This window comes from Heterodontus francisci, chromosome 9 (genome assembly GCF_036365525.1).
Source record: "Heterodontus francisci isolate sHetFra1 chromosome 9, sHetFra1.hap1, whole genome shotgun sequence".
NCBI classification, from domain to species: domain Eukaryota; kingdom Metazoa; phylum Chordata; class Chondrichthyes; order Heterodontiformes; family Heterodontidae; genus Heterodontus; species Heterodontus francisci.
In genome coordinates, this window is record NC_090379.1 from 92,618,526 (window position 1) to 92,638,383 (window position 19,858).

Sequence of the window (19,858 nt, forward strand, 5' to 3'; positions counted from 1 at the left end):
TCCCTGCAGTCTCTGCTCTCGTCCACACAAGCTGAAAGAACCTCAAACCTGTAGGACAAGTGCAAGGGCTGAGGCTCCTCGATTGCTACCTTCTGGATCGCCATACCTGCCTCATTCATAGTCACACCCTCCTGTCCCTGACCACAGACCAAATCTGAATATTCTAGTCTGAGGGCTGTCACTGCCTCCTAGAACAAAGTGTCCAGGTAACTTTCTCCCTCCCTGATGCATCGCAGTGTCTGAATCTCGGACTCCACCTCATTGACCCTGAGCCGAAGTTCCTCGTGCTTCAGACATTCACTGCAGATGTGTTTGCTGTGGATCACACTGGTGTTCACCAGCTCCCACATGCTACAGTTACAACACAACACCTGCACTACCATCTTTGTTGTGTTTTATTTAACTACTCAGTTTCAAATTTAGAAATATCACTTAACAATTTATAAGTAGTTTAACTAGTTAAGCCATACATTTAATACAGTACTTGTATCTCCCTGATACCAGTTCAAACTACTGCCCCAGTTTAGAGAAAATAAAAGAAACCTTAAAACTCACCAACCAATCACCCTCCTGCTTACCTAATTAATGCCTTTGGGCCTTAGCTCCCAGGTCTCGTTGTCTCTGACTCCCTCTCTTGGATCACTCCTTGTTCTGTAAAAGACCAGAACAGTAACTCCTCCCTCATTTACCAAATTCCCGAGGTAAGAACTCAGTCTCGCAGGACTCAGTCAAGCTGGGCTTTGTGCTACTTACTCCTACTGCTGCAGCCACAGGGATAGCACCATGTAGAGGTAAGAGGAAAATGTCATAGAAACAGTCTTAGTCGCACAAAGTAAAACACTTGGGTCCATATTCCAATGTTCGTGTCACATGGAAAACATTTATTTCAAAGAGGCATGTGTTGTCCACCCACATTGGTGGAGCTAGGTGAAAGTAGGGGAGTGGCAGGAGACTCTTGGAATGCAATGTGAGGTTGAAAATGTAATGGGTGAAGGGCACTTCGCAGCAATTAGATTTGTTTGTTGGAAGTGGGTGGTGGGTGAGGCTATGCTGTCTGGGGTCTGGATGGCACGAGTGTAAGTTTGCATGCTGAAGGGTGCCTGGATTGCTGGTTTCTCTGACATGCAGATCTATGGTAGGCTGCATCATAGGCACCTCCGGATGGTCATGCTTCACTGTGCCCTCCTCCTCTTCATCCTCTTCCTCAGAGGAAGCCAGGTGCTCCACTCATCCATTTGCTACCAGTTCAATTCCTCTTTGAAATGCCAAGTTGTGCCAGGAAACCCTTGCCGGCCTGTATTGAAAGGCACCCCCAAACTCGGTCAAGGCACTGGAACTGCATTTTGAACAAACCAACGGCTTGCTGTATTGTGGCCCTGGTTGTAAGAAGGCTCCGATTGTACCTCTCATGTGCCTCTGTGGTGCGGTTGCATGCTGGTGTCAACAGCCAGATCTTCAGCGGGTAGCCCTGGATGCAGACCGGAAGGCAATTTCTGCAATTTTTCTGGCTGCCCGGCCCCCAAATCCCACCTCCACCAGCCGTCCACTGAGGCTGTGTGGGGGTCTGAAGAGCTGAGGCACCTGAGACTGCCAAAGGATAAAGGTGTCATGGCAACTCCCTAGAAACTTTGCACATACCTGCAGGATCCTCTTGTGGTCGCATACCACTGCACATTGAAGGAGTGGAACCCCTTCAGATTCACAAATACACATGGTTATTTCGATGGAGCCTTGATCACCACATCGGTGCAGTCAATTATGCCCCTGGACCTGAGGAAATCCTGACATGGAGGCAAAGCCTACGGCCCTCTGGCTTTGACTGACCGCATCCATCTCAAACTTAATGTACTGTGATGCCCTCCCAAATAACATCCGTCATCTGGCTGATGCAGTTGTGGGCTGAGGATTGTGAGATCCTACAGACATCAGCCCTGAGCTGTGGAATGTTCCCGAAGCAAAACAATTCAGAGCTACAGTCACTTTGACTGCCGTGGGCAAGGGGTGGCCACCTGTTTCTACTGACATTAGGTCTTCCTCCAACAGGGCGCAGAGGTCTGCGACCACTGATGCGAGAGGCGCAGCCTTTGGATACACTGCTGCTCAGAGGTCCAGTTAGTTGACCCTTAACCTGTAGGCCTGAAGATAGCGCCGCCTTCTATGTGCTGACCAGCGTCCATCCCCTCTGTTGTGCACAGGTGCATGTGGCTGCGTTGCATGCAGCAGCTGCTGCTACTCTTGCAGTTGCTGCCCCTGCCACTGTGGGTGCTTTTTAATTATTTTCATGGGATGTAAGCATCGCTGGCAAGGCCAGCATTTATTGGCCATCGCTAATTGCCCTCAAGCAGGTGGTGGTGTTCCCATCCTTCCGCTGCCCTTCTAGGTGGTAGAGCTCACTGGTTTGGAACGTGGAAGCTTGGCAAGTTGCTGCTGTGCATCTTGTATATGGTACACATCGCTGCCACTGTATGTCAGTTTGGAGGGAGTGAATGTTTAGGTGGTGGATGGGGTGCTGAGTTGAAAGACGCTGCAGCTCCTCCTCAGTGGTCCACCCTACTTCAGAATATGCGGACCCCATGTTTGTGTGTAAGCTCACAGGCAGAAAGGTCAATAGTCCCATATAGGTGTCCAAGTCTCCTCAAAGCAACGTCACTGTTACTTTTCCCAAACACAATCTGTTATATTTGCCTCAAGGACCTGCTCTGTCAGCACAAGCCTTTGACTATGGCTGCCCTCAGGCTTGCTGCTTTCCCCTTTATACTGGTGATTGTGTCCCCGTTTCAGCCATCAATGACTTCCCACAGTTCACTCGCCTTCTCTAACCAGCCTAGTCGCTGAAGCATGTGGCCCGTGTGCCGATGGGAAAGAGGCTTTGCAAGCGAGAAATTACACTTGACTGCCGGTTTAATTGGCTGCCTGCCTCAGCCATGGGGTTTCCAACTTCACTCCCAACTTGCTCCCAGGAAAGACAGGAGGAGGTGGGAAGACATCGGGATGCAGACCGGAAGGCAATTTCTGCTATTTTTCTGGCTGTCCTGCCCCCGATCCCACTTCCACCGGCCTGGGATACCACCACCCAATATATCACTAATGAGTCAGTAGCTTTATCTGGGTGTAATTTAGTCATACTAAGAAGGAAAGTCCCAGGTTTGATCCTTGATCAATGCTGAATTAGCTGATCTCCACAGGGCAAAGAGTTGCCAGCACTCAGTTTCGAGGCTCCTATGAGCAATGGCTACATGTGGAACTGTACCCCAGCAAGGAGTTAGCATCTTAGGAGAGCGAGACAATTGTGGAAGAGTGGAAAAAAATCTGAGGAACTCCACTTTATCTTCACTGCAACTAGAAGTAGATTCTTTTGATGGATTGCAGGAACCCTTGGAGTCAGGTCAGTTGGTTAAAAGCTGCTACCGTAATGACAGTAGAACTATGACTTGTGACTGGTCAATATCAAGTGCTGAGGGGTGATTAATTAATCTGAGGTGCAGTTTTGATGGATTCAATGTCCTTTGGTCGTTCCACACTTTGTGCTTGAAATTAGGAAACAATTTTGAGTAGCCATTTTACGTGCACCGGTCTGGTCCATAACTATCAACAGCCAGTTAAGTGTGGCGGACACTATAATCCAAGACTAATTTCTGCCCCAGCCCAACACTCAACCACCAAAATATAAAAGGTAAAGCTGCACATGCTAGATATCTGAAACAAAAACAGAAAATGCTGGAAATACACAGGAGTCATGGAGTCATTTACAGCACAGAAAGAGGCCATTTGGCCCATTGAGTTCAAGCTGGCTCTCCACAGAGCTATTCAGTCAGCTCCACTCCTCTGCTCGATCCCCGCAGCCCTGCAAGTTTATTTCCTTCAAGTGCCCATCCAATTTCCTTTTGAAGTCATTGATTGTCTCCACTTCCACCACCCTTGTGGGCAGTGAGTTCCAGGTCATTACCACTTGCTGCGTAAAAATGTTCTTCCTCATATTCCTCCTGCATCTCTTGCCCAACACCTTCAATCTGTGTCCCCTAGTCCTTGTACCATCAGTTAATGGGAACAGTTTTTCCTTGTCTAACCTACCTAAGCCAGCACAATCTTGTACACTTCTATTAAATCTCCCCTCAATCTCCTTTGTTCTAAGGAGAACAACCCCAGTTTTTCCAACCTAACCTTGTAACTAAAATCCTCCATCTCTGGAACCATCACCTCTGCACCCTCTCAAGACCCTCACATCCTTCCTAAAGTGTGGTGACCATGACCATAACTGGACGCAACACTCCGTATGGGGCCTGACCAGAGCTTTATAAAGATTCAGCATAACATCCGTGCTTTTGTACTCAATGCCTCTATTTATGAAGCCCAAGATCCCATATGCTTTGCTGACCACTCTCTCAATATGTCCTGCCACCTTCAAAGATTGATGCACCTCCAAGTTTGGTGCATTAGCAAATTTTGAGATTCTACTCTGTATTTCAAGATCCAAGTCATTTATAAATAGCAAAAAAGCAGTGATCCCATCACTGACCCTTTGGGAACACCACTGTCTACCATCCTCCAGTCTGAAAAGTAACCATTTATTACGACTTACTGTTTTCTGTCCTTAAGGCAATTTTTAAAATCCAATTGGACACCAACCCTCCTATTCCATGAGCCTCAATTTTGTTAACCTGCCTTTTATTGTGGTACCTTATTAAATGCTTTCTTAAAATTCATATAAACAACATTCACCACATTCCCTTCATCAACCTTCTCTGTCACTTCATCAAAAAATTCAATTAGATTCATTAAGCATGATCTGTCTTTCACAAATCCATGCTGGCTAGCATTGAAGACCTTCTCTCTCGGTTGGTTATAGCAGTCCTGAGTTTGGGCAGTCTCAGCTTAGCTCCCAGTGCAACAGGATGCCATGGCAGAATGTGTGTGGGTTAAAAGGATGAGGATACAGTGATTTTGAAATTCTCACCCTTGTTTTCAAATCCTTCCATGGCCTTGCCCTCTCCCTATCTCTGTAACTTCCTCTAGCCCTGAAAATGCATTCAGGAGAACCTTTTAGCCAGTAGGTAAACAAGAGAGGGGGAAATTCAGGATTTTATTTTAGGAAATGAAGCTGGACAGATGGAAGAGGTATGAGTGGGAAAGCATTTTAGTGATAGCGATCATAATTCAGATAGATTTAATGTAGTTATGGTAAAGGTCAAAGATAGATGAAGATTAAAGATTTTAAATTCAGAAAAGGCCAATTTTACTAAGCTGAGATATAATTTGAGAAAGGTGGACTGGACACAGCTACTTGTAGGTAAATCAGTGTCAGAGTAGTGGGAGGCATTCAAGGAAGAGATGGAGAGAGTTCAGAGTAAGTATGTTCCCTTAAAGAAAAAGGGTGGGACTCCCAAATCTAGACCCACTGGGTGCCAAAGAGTAGGATAAGGCAAAAAAGGGAAGCATATATAAACTGTAAGGAGGATAGTGAAAAGTGTGAAGTGATTTATTTTAGTAGGAAGAACGAGGAGAGGCAATATAAATTAAAGACTACAATTCTAAAGGGGGTGCAGGAGCAGAGTAAAGGCCTGCTACCCGACCCGTACCCGATGGGACCCAATGACATGTGCTGGGTTCGGGTCAGGTCGGGCCGCTCTTCCGGGTCCAGCCTTCGGGCTCGGGTTGGGGTATGGCTGGGTCCGGGTCAGGCCAGACACACACAGCAAGAATTGCAGGTAAGTGTTAAAAGTTAAAAACTTACCTGAGCTGCGAGTCTGGGATGTCAAAGAGGGAAACTCTGAGTCTGCGCAGTGAGTGAGTGAACGTCTCTATGACGTCATCATGCTCATGCTGCAACTTCTTGAAGATTGGGAGTCACAAGGTAAGTAAAGGGAACATTGCAGTGGTAGGGTCGGGTCGGGCTCTGGTCTGATGTGGTTCCGTCGGGTTTTTTTTGTGACTTTTTTGTTTAGAGATACAGCACTGAAACAGGCCCTTTGGCCCACCGAGTCTGTGCTGACCATCAACCACCCATTTATACTAATCCTACATTCCTACCACCTACCTATACTCGGGGCAATTTATAATGGCCAATTTACCTATCAACCTGCAAGTCTTTGGCTGTGGGAGGAAACCGGAGCACCCGGCAAAAAACCCACGCGGTCACTGGGAGAACTTGCAAATTACGCACAGGCAGTACCCAGAATCGAACCCGGGTCGCTGGAGCTGTGAGGCTGCGGTGCTAACCACTGCGCCACTGTGCCGTCCTAACAGCAGGCCTTTAAGCAGAGGGACCTGGGGTTATATGTGCACAAATCATTGAAGGTTGCAGGGTAGGTTGAGCAAGTGGTTAATAAAGAAAATGGGATCCTAGACTTTATAATTAGGGGCATAGAGTACAAAAACAAGGAAGTTATGATGAACATGTATAAAACATTGGTTCGGCCTCAACTGTAGTGATGTGTCCAGTTCTGGGCACCACACTTTCGGAAGGATGTTAAGGTATTAGAGACAGTGCAGAAAAGATTCACAAGAACAGCTCCAGGGAGTTTTCCTTGGAGAATAGAAGATTAATAGGAGATTCAATAGAGGTGAACAAAATCATATGGGGTCTGAACAAAGTAGATAGGAAGAAACTGTTCCCAGTGGCGGAAGGATCCAGGACCAGAGGGCACTGATTTAAGGTGATTGGCAAAAGAAGTAACAGTGACATGAGGAAAAACTTTTTATGCAGGGAGTGGTTAAGATCGAGAAAGCACTGCCTGAGTGTGGTGGAGGCAAGTTCAATCGAGGCCTTAAAAAGAGAATTGGATAATTATCAGAAGAGAAAATAATTTTCAGGGCTACAGGGAAAAGGCAGGGCAGTGGGACTAGTTGAGTTGCTCTTGCAGAGACCCAGAGGCTGAATGGCCTCCTTCAGTGCTGTAGCCATTCAATGATTCTATGTCAGATACCAAGAGCTCAATACTGCAGAAAATCTAATATATAGAAAGTATAAAGAAGAGTACAGAAAGTGCAGGGGTGAAATTAAAAAGGAAGTTAAGAATGCAAAAATATTGGCAGGTAAAATCAAGGAAAGCCCAAAGGATGTTTTATAAACACATTAGGAGCAAGAGGATAACTAAGGAAATAGTAGGGCCAATTAGAGACCAAAAAGGTAATGTGTGTGGAGGCAGAAGATGTGGGCATGGTTCTTAATGAATACTTTGTTTCTGTTTTCACAAAAGAGGGGACGAAGCAGACATTGTAGTTAAGAAGGAGGAATGTAAAATTTTGGATGGAATAAACATAGTGAGAGAGAAAATAGTAAGGGGTTTACCGTCTTTGAAAGTGGATAAATCACCAAGCCCAGATGAAATGTAGCCCAGGATGCTAAGAGGAAATAGTGAAGTCTCTGACCATCATTTTCCAATCCTCTCTGGCAACAGGTGTGGTGCCGTAGGACTGGAGATAGCTCATGTTATATCATTATTAAAAAGGGAGGAAGGGATAAACCAAGTAATTGCAGGCCAGTCATTCTAATCATGGTGGTGGGCAAATTGTTGGAAAAAGTTCTGAGTGTCATTATAAATGGTCATTTAGAAAGGCACAGATTAGTCAAGGATTGTCGATTTGTTAAGGGAAGGTCATGTCTGACTAACTTGACTGAATGTTTTGAGGAGGTAACAAGCTGGATCAATGAGGAAAGCATGTTTGATGTAGTCTACATGGATTTTAGCAAGGCTTTTGACAATGTCCCACATGGCAGACTGGTCAGAACAGTAAAAACCCATGGGATTCAAGGGCATGTGGCAAGTCAGATCCAAAATTGGCTGAGTAGCAGGAAACAAAGGATAATGGTCGATGGGTGTTTTTGTGACTGGAAGGCTGCTTCCAGTGAGTTTCTGCAGGGCTCATTACTGGGTCACTCGCTTTTTGTGTGATATATCAATGATTTAAACTTAAATGTAGGGGGCATGATTAAGAAGTTTCCAGTTAATAAAGAATTGGCCATGTGGTTGATCGTAGGAAGAAAGCTGTAAACTGCAGGAAGATATCAATGGACTGGTCAGGTAGGATATTGAGAAGTGTAGAGGATCAGAGGAACCTTGGAGTGCATTGTCCATAGATCCGTGAAGGTAGCAGGACAGGTAGATAAGGTGGTCAAGAAGACATACGGGATACTTGCCGTTATTAACCGAGGCGTAGAATATAAGAGAAGGGAGGTGATGTTAGAACTGTATAAAACACTAGTTTCCCATAGCTGGAGTACTGCATACAGTTCTGGTCACTGCATGACAGGAGGAATGTGATTGCACTAGAGAGGGTACAGAGGAAATTTACGAGGATGTTGCCAGGAATTGAGAATTTTAGTTCTGAGGAAAGATTGGATAGGCTGGGGTTTTCTTTGGAACAGAGGAGGCTGAGGGGAGATTTAATTGAGATGTATAAAATTACAACGTGACTCCTGACAATGCAGCCAAGTGCCGACATCTTCAGTGTATTCCCAGCTTCACACATGCGCAAAACTGTTTTTTTTTATTCATTCAGGGATGTGGGCGTCGCTGGCTAGGCCAGAATTTATTGCCCATCCCTAATTGCCCTTGAGAAAGTGGTGGTGAGCTGCCTTCTTGAACCGCTGCAGTCCATTTGGGGTAGGTATCCTTTTTATTGACATCGTAGCGGTTAGGTACAACTGAGTGGCTTGCTAGGCCATTTCAGAGGGCATGTAAGAGTTAACCACATTGCTGGAGTCACATGTAGGCCAGACCAGGTAAGGACAGCAGATTTCCTTCCTAAATGACATTAGTGAACCAGATGGGTTTTTACAACAATCGACAATGGTTTCATGGCCATCATTAGACTAGCTTTTAATTCCAGATTTATTAATTAAATTCAAATTTCACCTTCTGCTGTGGTGGGATTCGAACCCATGTCCCCAGAGAAATACCCTGGGTCTCTGGGTTACTAGTCCAGTGATAATACCACTACGCCACTGCCTACCCACTTCCTGCCAGTATGTTGCTGCGCATGTGCAGCCGACGTCAGCACCCGTCTTGCCAGGACTAATTCGTACATGCGCTCTAAAATGTCATTGCATGCTGGAACGGTGCCGCTCACTCCCCGCCTCGCCGCTGCCTTCCCTCAACCACTTGCTCTCGCCGCTTACCCACTCGGACCCTCGCTCCCCACCTACTGCTGCCTTCCCTCAACCACTCACTCTCAACGTTTACCCACTCGGACCCTCGCTCCCCACCTCACTGCTGCCTTCCCTCAGCCACTCACTCTCAACGCTTACCCACTCGGACCCTCGTTCCCCACTTCACTGCTGCCTTCCTTCAGCCACTCGCTCTCAACGCTTACCCACTCGGACCCTCGCTCCCCACCTCACTGCTGCCTTCCCTCAGCCACTTGCTCTCAACGCTTACCCACTCGGACCCTCGTTCCCCACCTCACTGCTGCCTTCCCTCAGCCACTCGCTCTCAACGCTTACCCACTCGGACCCTCGCTCCCCACCTCACTGCTGCCTTCCCTCAGCCACTCGCTCTCAACGCTTACACACTCGGACCCTCGCTCCCCACCTCACTGCTGCCTTCCCTCAGCCACTCGCTCTCAACGCTTACCCATTCGGACCCTCGCTCCCCACCTACTGCTGCCTTCCCTCAGCCACTCGCTCTCAACGTTTACCCACTTGGACCCTCGCTCCCCACCTCACTGCTGCCTTCCCTCAGCCACTCACTCTCGCCCTCGCCACTTGCTCCCGCCTCCCCTCCGCCCCACTCTTCCCCCCACCCCCAACCTCATCCGCTCGCTGCAGGCCTTGCCGCTTCCTCCCTCAGCTACTTGCTCCCGCCCTCGCCCTTCCCCCACTTTGGCTGCTTGCTCCTGGCCTCATCACTTTTCCCTTCGGCCCATCGCGCTGCCCAAAGCGGTAAGGCAGGGAACGAGCGGCTGAGGGGTGACGAGGCAATGTGGGAGCCAGTGGCCAGGGAGAGGGAAGTGGCGAGGCCTGGAGTAAGCAGCCATGGGCAGTGGGGGAAGCAGCGAGGGCGGGGGTGAGTGTCTGAGGGGGGAGCAGCGGCGAGCAGATGGGTGCAGGAAGGAGCGGCGAAGAGAAGCACAATGGCTTCTATCTGAATTATAACCCAGAACCCATTTGCAATGCTGTAATTGTGCAAGAGAATAAGTCAAATGAATCTATTTCCAAAGCCAATATGTTAGAATAATAAGCATCATACAAAGAGCAAACTGAAATTTGCCTTACAATGAGATTATTTGATTCTGTACTAGCACAGGTACTGTTGGGGGTGGGATGTAGGTAGCGATCACAGCCATTGTGGAGATTTGGATTTAAAGCTACCTTAAAGAGGAGGAGGCAGGGGAATGGAACTGAAGGAGTTTCTCTTTCAGAGAACCTGTGCAGACATGATGGGCCGAATGGCCTCCTTCTGCACTGTAACAATTCTGTGATATGCTTTTTGTGACAAATTGAGCAGCGCCATCTTTATTACTGGCAGTTGCCTTAGTCGTCGCAGAGGGTGACGTTTCAGTGGATGAGGCTGCATTTGCGCATGTGCCAGTACTGTGCCACCTAGTGGTTGCATTGTCAGCAAATGTAGCCTTTTTTATTCAATCCCTCCTATTTCATGAGCCTCAATTTTGTTAACCAGTCTTTAATGTGGTACCTTAGGGCAGTCACCATCTGTAAAGAGAATAGACAAATGTCACGAAAGCATGCTATGCCAAATGTTGATTTTTTTATTCCATTGGCTGGAAACCTGAATTAAAATTTTAAACAAGGAGAAAAGGAACAGATGAAAGGTGACTCTACTACCAGCTAAAATGGCCACCACAATTTGCATCACTATATCTTACATTCCAATGGATTGAGGTGAAGATGAATTGTCTGGTCAGTCCCCTCCAGAACAATGACTTGGGGAATTTTGAGTGAACTATCTGAACTGTCCCCATTAACAAGACATTAAAGCAATCATTTGGGACATTAAACTGGTGGAGATGAACCACTCAAAGGCAATCACTTGAACAATGGGACCCTTGTTGAGAGAAGGGAATTCCTAGACATGAACAGATTAAGCTGTAAAAGGAAATACACACCCGGTGAGGGTCATGTGATAGGCCTATTATCTGTGTGTTTATGCTGGGTTTACTCTCTCTGCAGACCAGACAAGCAACTAGACACTGACCAGGGAAGACCCAACTGGGGTCTCTCTCCCTCTCTCTCTCCAGTCCACCTTACAAGTTTTGAACCATGCCTGCTGGCTGTAACCACACTAGGCCTATCACTGCTACAGACAACCCCATGAAGGAAATCATCTACATCACTGTCTCCAGGAAAATCCTGAATTCGCTGGCCACATCTGCAAGCTGGAAGCCTCAGGACCACAGAGTTCATCTGGAACAGAACCAACCTCCACAGACTGTATATCCTTATCATTGCTCTGGACTCTGATCTGACCAAGCTAGCCTTCCCCACTCTGTAACCTATATGTTTGTGTGTGTACACCTTGAGTATGTTTTGTGTGTGTGAGAGAGAAAGTTGGAGTGCAGTTTATTATTTTACTTTGACCGATTTAAGTCCAATAACGCTCAACTCTTTCTTTGTTAAATTCAAGCAAACCTGTCAGATTGGTCCTTTTATGATCATAGCATGTAAATGGTGTCATGCAGATCCCCACCTGCCAAGAATGAACCACATTAATTTCACCACATGGACATTAAATTTCAATTGTTGCTGGGAAGGGTGGTGCAGTGGTTAGCACCACAGCCTCACAGCTCCAGCAACCTGGGTTCAGTTCTGGATGCTGCCTGTGTGGAGTTTGCAAGTTCTCTCTGTGACTGTGTGGGTTTCCACTGGGTGCTCCGGTTTCCTCCCACAGCCAAAGACTTGCAGGTTGATAGGTAAATTGGCCATTGTAAATTGCCCCTCGCGTAGGGATGTGGTAGGGGATTAATGTAGGATTAGTATAAATGGGTGGTTGTTGGTCGGCACAGACTTGGTGGGCTGAAGGGCCTGTTTCAGTGCTGTATCTCTAAATAAAGAAGAGAATTTCTGTTACAAGGATTTGCCAGGCCCCTGGCTGGAAAGGCATATCAGCAGACAGTGTTTGAACAAAGGAGCTATCCACTGCTCTCATACAATGCACAGAACAGACCTGGTCAAACCAGTCAGTCACGTCACCACCCTGCTGGCCAACTTGGGGAGTTTTAAATTGTAGAGACAGTGTTTGAACTGGCAGAAAACTATTTGCCCCGGGACGGAGGCAGACCTCCTCTCCTGTCTGCTCCCATCTCTTTCTCACGGAACTCCAAAAAATCAACTGAAGACACATGAACCCCAAGAGAGAAAAGTCTCCTGCAGTGAAAAGGTTTAAGAAGAATACTGGGCCCCAACAAAAAGCAAGATCTACCTACAAAAGGACTCTACAGTTAGCTTGAAGACCTGTAACAAAAAACTGTTCAGCTATTGCCTCAAACCATCCACTTTATTTTTCTTCTGCTCTTTTCTCTCTCTATTTGCCTGTACGTATCGCGTATGCATGCTAGCGAGGGCGCGTCATGTATCTGTAGGCGTTAACCGAGTTACAGTTTATGTTTAATAAAATTTCACCTTTCTCCTTTAAACCTAAGAAAGCCTATTTGTGCTCATCTCTTTACCTTATAATTGGGAAGCGGTGAACAAGGATTCACCAGAGAGGAGCTAAAAACACAATGTGTTTAAAAGTAAACCCTGTTACAGTAAGACCAAGTGAAGGCTGAAAAGGAACCCTAGACCTCTTTCTCACCTGGTCGTAACAATAGCTAAACATTCACTGAATTGGCAAATACATTCACTTTAAAAAAGAAATAAACCCTGTTGTCAAACAAGGAGGGACAAGAGGGGAGCCCTTTGACCCCCTCCTCACCTGATAGAAACCCAAGTGTTGGCATTTTTGTGTTGTACCTTCATCAGACTCATAACCACCATATCATTTTCAACAAAGGTGGCTGGTTAGCACTCAGTAACAGGAACTCTGGCTGTGTTCTTGTTCCCTGGCCTCTCCCCCAAGAGCTGTGAACACAAAACTAACATTTTAATGGACCCAATGTCACAGGTGTTGAGATCAGACAACTGAGCACAGTTCAGAGACCAAACACATCTGATGAAAGGTCATCAAGCTGAAATATTGGCCTGGATTTTGCAGTGGTAATTACAGGAACACTGTCAGTGTTCGCCATCATTACTCCACTGAAACTGACAGCAACTTCCTAGAGTCCACACAAGTGCAGATGAAAATCCAGAAGTTGCTGTCTGTGATTGTATGCTTCTCCAGAGGGTGCACTATTAAGGCACCCCCACCCTGCCGGCCCCCCGCAGACTGTAATCACTGGGAAATTTATAAACGGACAAGAACTTCCACTCTTAAGCTGTTATTCTGGATGTAAAAACCCTTCAAAAAGTTACATTGTTGCATGAGGTGTAACTAGGTTTTTAATGATACACTAATTCATAATTACTGCTAAACAGCCTCACTAGCCATGAAAAAGGGCTGGCGCAGTGGCTAGCGCTGCAGTCTCACAGCTCAAGTGATCCGGGTTCGATTCTGGGTACTGCCTGTGTGGAGTTTGCAAGTTCTCCCTGTGACTGTGTGGGTTTTCACTGGGTACTCTGGTTTCCTCCCACAGCCAAAGACTTGCAGGTTGATAGGTAAATTGGCTATTATAAACTGCCCCTAGTATAGGTAGGTGGTAGGGGAATTGTGAGGATGTGAGAGGGTAATGGGATTGATGTAGCATTAGTATAACTGGGTGGTTGATGGTCAGCACAGACTCAGTGGGCCAAAGGGCCTGTTTCAGTGCTGTATCTCAAAATAAAAAAAAGTTCATTTTATGTTTGTTCAATTTTTAAATTTCTCATGATAAATTTCTCACTTTTTAATTTTGAGAAGCTTGATTATTTTAGCTTCTACCTTAAATCATGTATTACACCATCTGAAAATTTAAATTTAAAAGGATTCAGTGCTTTTAACTTCCTGTTTGGTGTCTGTGAGAATACTTGACTGTGATGGGCAGCACAGTGGTGCAGTGGTTAGCACCGCAGCCTCACAGCTCCAGCAACCCAGGTTCAATTCTGGGTACTGCCTGTGTGAAGTTTGCAAGTTCGCCCTGTGACTGCATGGGTTTTTGCCGGGTGTTCTGGTTTTCTCCCACAGCCAAAGACTTGCAGGTTGATAGGTAAATTGGCCACTGTAAATTGCCCCTAGTGTAGGTAGGTGGTAGGCGAATGGTGGGGATGTGGTAGGGAATATGGGATTAATGTAGGATTAGTATACATGGGTGGTTGTTGGGTCAGCACAGACTCATTGGGCTGAAGGGCTTGTTTCAATGCTGTATCTCTCTAATGACTAGCTGCTTCCCCTGCTTGCTGACATCACTGCTGCTGGACACGCGGGGATCCTCTTAACTTGGTGTTAGATTTGTCAGGAAAGAAGAACTCTGTGCCGCAGAGATTGCTAGATCCTTGTCGGCAGCTTTCTTCAAGCCTCAGCGGCAAGTGCTATTGCAATGGAAAAATCTGGGCCTTGAACTGTTTCTCTCTGCCAAAACTGAATGTTTCCCTCATTTTCTTTTCTTTTAAAAAAAGTCTTGCATTTCTATAGCGCCTTTCCCGACCACAGAACGTCCCCAAAAGAAGTAGTTTTGAAATGTCACTATTGTAATGTAGGCATCTACTTTCTCATTAAACAGTTTCATTCCAAGGAGGAGTGCCATAAGCAGGTGATGCATTTTACACACTGAGCCCAGAGAGGGAGCCACAGTTAATATAAAAGAAGGAAAAAATGGGATTTACACTTCAAGGATAAAATTGCCTGTCCTGTTAAGCTTTACGAGCTGTAACTAAACTGGAACCTTTTCACGACCACTGTAAATAAGACTGAACTGCTAAGAATGATGCTTGCTGGCTGTTGGAGCCTGCCTGCTTAATAACTGCCCATAAAATACTGTCAAATATGCTTTAGGATCGGCCTGCGTTGCACAATGAGAGCAGCCCGAGGCTGCGTTAAAGTATCTGCCTCTGTATCCTGTCTCAGTCCGTGGGCTGTTTAACGTTACCTCCAACCCTTTTTTTAACTTTTCCCTTATATGGTAGCGAGTTTCTGCGCCTGATACCCTTGTATTCTGGGGCGGGGTTTTCTGTGTCTGTTAAGAACTGAGAGATTACCTTAGATGGCAAAGAAAAATCCTGCCTGAGGGTAATGTCCGATGCTTTCTCTTCGGCCTGCCCCTGCATATTTTCAGGCAACTTTTCATGTCATTCCAAAGGGGAGAAACTTGCCAGCAATCTGTGGAATGCGAGTGCTCAATTCCAGAGTAAACGCGGCGAGAAAGAGGTAAAAAAAAGTTGAATCTAATTCGGGATGTTTACTCCAGGCGAAAGGAATTTCTGATTTTGGAAGGAGAAATGTGGTTATGTAAATCCACCCACATCCCCTGAAATTCAGTTAGAAACGCCAAGACGGCTTTATACACAAGAACATGAATATTAGGGGCGGACGGTAGAATTAGAAATAACTCTTGCATTGGATGGAAAGTGGGATTAAAACCTCCTGAGAGCTGGTGACAGTGCAGAAGGAATGTGAGATCACAGTAAAGTACTTCCTTGGCGATGTAAACTGCTTTTCAAGTGAGTTCATGGTATAAATTGGGGTTTTGAAGGGCTGTGAACTAAAGGGAAGTTTTCTTCCGTCCTCAAATCACCAAATGCCAATTTATCTGTAAAAGATCAGAGAAGTTGAGGATTGCGCTTTCAGCGACAATCACATGTTCATTTTACGTCGTTCTATTCGGTCTTTCCTTTCAAAGGGAAGTGACATTATAAATATTCATTTATTTTCAAATAACATTTTGGGTCGATGTGAGCAGGTTATGACTATCCTGTGTTTCACATGTTAAAGCAAAGAATTGCTTACACATACAACACAGAAACAGACCATAAATAAAAACAGAAAATGCTGGAAATACTTGACAGGTCAGTCAGCATCTGTGGAGAGAGAGAAACAGAGTTTCATGTCTGCGGCTTTCCATCAGAATCCAACCCACTATTCAGCTCACATTTGTACTCCACACTCTAATCACCTCTTCCACCCAGCCTCAGATCCCTCTAATCCCTTCTCCCTCATGAGTGCTCATCTCTCTGACAAAGAACGCTTGCAGAATTTTTTTAAAAATCTGGTACATCTTAATCGTCAACTCCAGTCAAATAAGAAACCTGAGAATTATAATTGAACGCCCCCACTTCCTCCCTGCCTGGTTATCGAAGTGTCGAGCCATATATTACAGAGGCAGACTCCACAGCAACTTTCCTGCTGTGACATGCTGCACCAGGCTCAGTGGCATCACCTAAGAGGCATCTGATGTGGAGATCATGTTCATAGACTTAATGGGCGTGGAATTTTTGTTAAAATCATAACACCATCGAAAAACTTACAGAAATAGATCCACATTAGGATGTTATAAATATATATTTATATAATGTGTATATAGTTAGAATCATTGGCATAATTTATAGTTCCACATTGGTATTATGGTTATGACAATAATTCTAACTATATATTACTTTTTGGGAATGTGACTCTAATCCTGAGTCTTTTACCTCGATTGAAATGGTGCATTCACAGAGAGGGGATTCCCATTTTACACCCGTCAGCACCTTTGCAGGGAGAGCTGACATTCAGTGCCTGCACCGTGTTCGTGATCCGCCTGAAGCAACTGCAGCTTCCAACAAACAGTGTGCACAGGACATTGCATCTCAGAAATTAGCAAGAGCCCATTTGCTACATTGCTAACTTGACAATGTCGGTCAGTAAAGGTTGATGCTCAGAGGCACAGTTAGATGATGAAGTGACATGGACTGATCCATCTACCCCCCTCCCCAATACCATCCAGCCAAATCATCCCAATTCACTGGGGGGGGGGGGGGGGGGCGGGGGGAGAGGAGAACTGCGGGTTTGATGGACGTGCCGCTTCACCAATAGGAGTGAGAGCCGGCGGAACGGCAGCCAATGGGCGCAGGAGGGAGCGGGATTTCCGCGGCTGAGGGGCGGCGCTGGGCGCCTGTCTGTGTGAAGCAGAGGGGGAGAGCTGCAGAGAGAGAGAGAGAGAGAGCTGCTGGGTTTAGCCTGTCTGTGTTACATTGTAACCCGGGCTGTAGCAACACGCCAGATAGCAGAAGACACCATGGATCATTACGATACCAACCACTCGCAGGGCGAGGAGTACATGCAGCCAGAGGATGACTGGGACCGAGACCTCCTCTTAGACCCAGCCTGGGAAAAGCAGCAGAGAAAGGCAAGTGGCAGCCGCTTGTATTCCTGAGCAGCCGGTTCGATCCACCTAGAGGATCAAAGCATTATCTCCCTTTCCAGTTCGGTGAGATGGGAAATCACTTCATGATTGACTGATATCCGAGGGGTTATTATAAATTTAGCGAAAGCACAGATCTAATTTTTACACACCTTTTTGAAATTAATCGGGGAGGGGGGTGGGGGGTAGTGCAGACACTGGTTATGAAAGCTGTAGGTTGTTCGTGCTGATGTCTTAAATCAGAGCTTTGTTGTTGAAAGTGGTTCAGATTTTTTTTTCTGTGTGTTTGTCAGTGTTATATGGAGATGGGAGAAGAGTTGAGGCTGAGCCATGTTCCTGGTCTGTAGCTGGGTTCGAGTGGGCAGGAGTGTTGAAGTTCTGAGTGCAACAGATGGTTTGCTGGATGAATGTGTGTGTCTATTCAGCGATGCAGCGCCCAGTATCTTTCCGGGATTGTAAACAGTTAGACCTGGAGATTGGTGCTGTAATCCTGAAGAGGGGGAAAAAAGGTGATGAACAATAAAGTTTTTAATGCAGGAACAACTCTTAACCCCCCCCCCCCCCCACCAATGTCCCAGGCCAAAGTAAGGACACATATGGTTGGTAGGAGCCTTGACCTGGGTGTAGTCCTGGTGTTACGCAGGTAAGTCTCCATGTTTAACACATACAGTTAGATTCCCCTCTACCGAGTTTTCTTGGTTAATCAGCTTTCAGAATACTGTAACACAAAGTACTGACCCCCTAGGTGCTCAACCCATTATTTAAATACGAATTGATGACCAAACCGTTTGAAATGAGCCCAATGAATTCAGTTTCGGTGTTAATTTCCCCATGGGCTGTTGCAAGCCCTCGGGACTAAGGGAGAATTTTAATCGATGTGCTTTAGTCATTGGGAATTGAGTGTTTATTAGGTCTGGTTACACACTGAAATATTAGGGGTTTACTGTACTGAGCAGTTTGCTGTGGTGAAGGCCGAAGCTGTCACACTGTTCCTCACCTGGTGGTATTGTGGGAGAGTCCTCCACACCACCCTGACCTGTTTCAATGTCAAACACAAAGCACAAACCAAGTAGAAGTTGATCTTCAAATTATTCCCTGTGCTATGACGAAGGGGATTTTCTTAAAGGACTGAAACTGTGTGTACAAGGTACCGTTGTTATTTATTTCAAGTCTCTCAAAACTAATTTCTGCTCCCCACACCTTTCTGTGGTATTGAAAACTGGATAGAATGAACAAGCTGTCAGTGGGGAAGCTTATTAATAGGAAGCAGCTAATCCTTGGATTTACTGCCTGGATCCTATTGTTTTTGAAGTGAAACATACTCTATCTTTGTATTTCTCTAAGCCTTTGCTAATACAATGACTAGGTTCTTTTTCCTGATGTAAGCCAGTCAACTGTTCTTCTTTAAAAAAAATATATATAAATAGTAGGTGTGCAAAATGGTTTGATGATTTTCAGACCATGTTGGAAACATTTTAAAGCTGAAAAGAGTTTGGGAAGGATGAGGGTTGGGTTCATACTGTAGTCATGTCCAAAAATGGTAACAGTTGTTCTTTCTGTGCAAGTGTTTGATTTGTCTTGGCTAGAGGTTTTTTGCATTAGGTCATTTCACAGTATTAGGTATATATCATTTTAAATGTCTGAATTTCTTTCACATACCAAAGAAGTGACATTTGTTCTACTTTTTTTTCCTTCAGTGTGTATGTGTGATTGTTGGAAATTCTCTTGTCATTGTTACAGAGTGAAGGTGACTGTGGCTTTTCTCTTAATCTCCTGCTTCTCCCTAAGGAATGGACTAAAATGTTTGAAGAAAGAAGCTTAACTTCTTAAGAAAATGTTTGTAGATTGAAATGTTAAGAGACGGAGCATTAAAAAAAAGGCTAAACAGTGCAGTGGGAATCAGACAGTACCTATAGGGTGTGTACTGGGTATAGCCTGTCAGGGGCCCTGTAGTAAAGGTTTTATTTTTTTCCCCATTCCTTCCTCTTTTGAGTCGTTAGTCAAAGGTTGGACAGAGACTTTAATTTCTAAAAAGGGGCAGAAGTGAGAAGGAAACATATCTCCTATAATTTTGAATATCAAATCCAGCAATCTAATTAGTTAGAGGATCCAGGTTTGACTTCTATGTTGGCTTGTTCTTTGCCATTTATGTAACACTCCTACTTAGCATTACTAAACCCCATCGCAGTGCTTTTAAGTCTACAGCTTCATTACAATGTTCCAAAAGTTGTAGTGGTGTTGTTTTCAGAAATGAAGCCACTGGCTTGATGGGGGTGTTCTGTGATTCCCACTTTTCTGTTCAAAGGTTATCCCAGCTCAATATAATGTTTGCCACATTGTGATTTTGGTAGTTACTAATTGATTACCTGGTTTGGGATTTTTTTTTGCTGAGTTATGGGTTGTGTGGCTTATTAGTGCTGTACTTTGATCACTCATCTACACAATGAAATATAATTTGACCCCTTTCTCCTGTGGGAAACAGGATTCCTTATAGGATTCTCAAAAGCCAACTTCCAGGACTGAACAGTGTTTATATAAAAAAAAATAG

At 45.4% G+C, this 19,858-nt stretch overlaps 2 protein-coding genes across 10 annotated transcripts in view; both read left to right on the forward strand.

Annotated features, from left to right (window-relative positions):
* The window catches only part of LOC137373916 (serine/arginine-rich splicing factor 5-like), a 394,211-nt gene that overhangs the window by 67,618 nt on the left and 306,735 nt on the right, over positions 1-19,858 (forward strand). The window lies entirely within an intron of this gene.
* Positions 15,164-19,858, forward strand: part of actn1 (actinin, alpha 1) — a 185,772-nt gene continuing 181,077 nt past the window's right edge. For 3 of the 9 annotated variants that reach the window (XM_068039497.1, XM_068039495.1, XM_068039498.1), the window contains exon 1: positions 15,164-15,338. In XM_068039497.1, the coding sequence (XP_067895598.1) occupies positions 15,204-15,338 (135 nt within the window). In that variant the 5' untranslated portion in view covers positions 15,164-15,203. Of the gene's footprint in view, positions 15,339-17,058; positions 17,296-19,858 lie in introns of those variants that run through there. The other 6 variants (XM_068039499.1, XM_068039501.1, XM_068039500.1 and 3 more) reach the window with 3 other exon arrangements.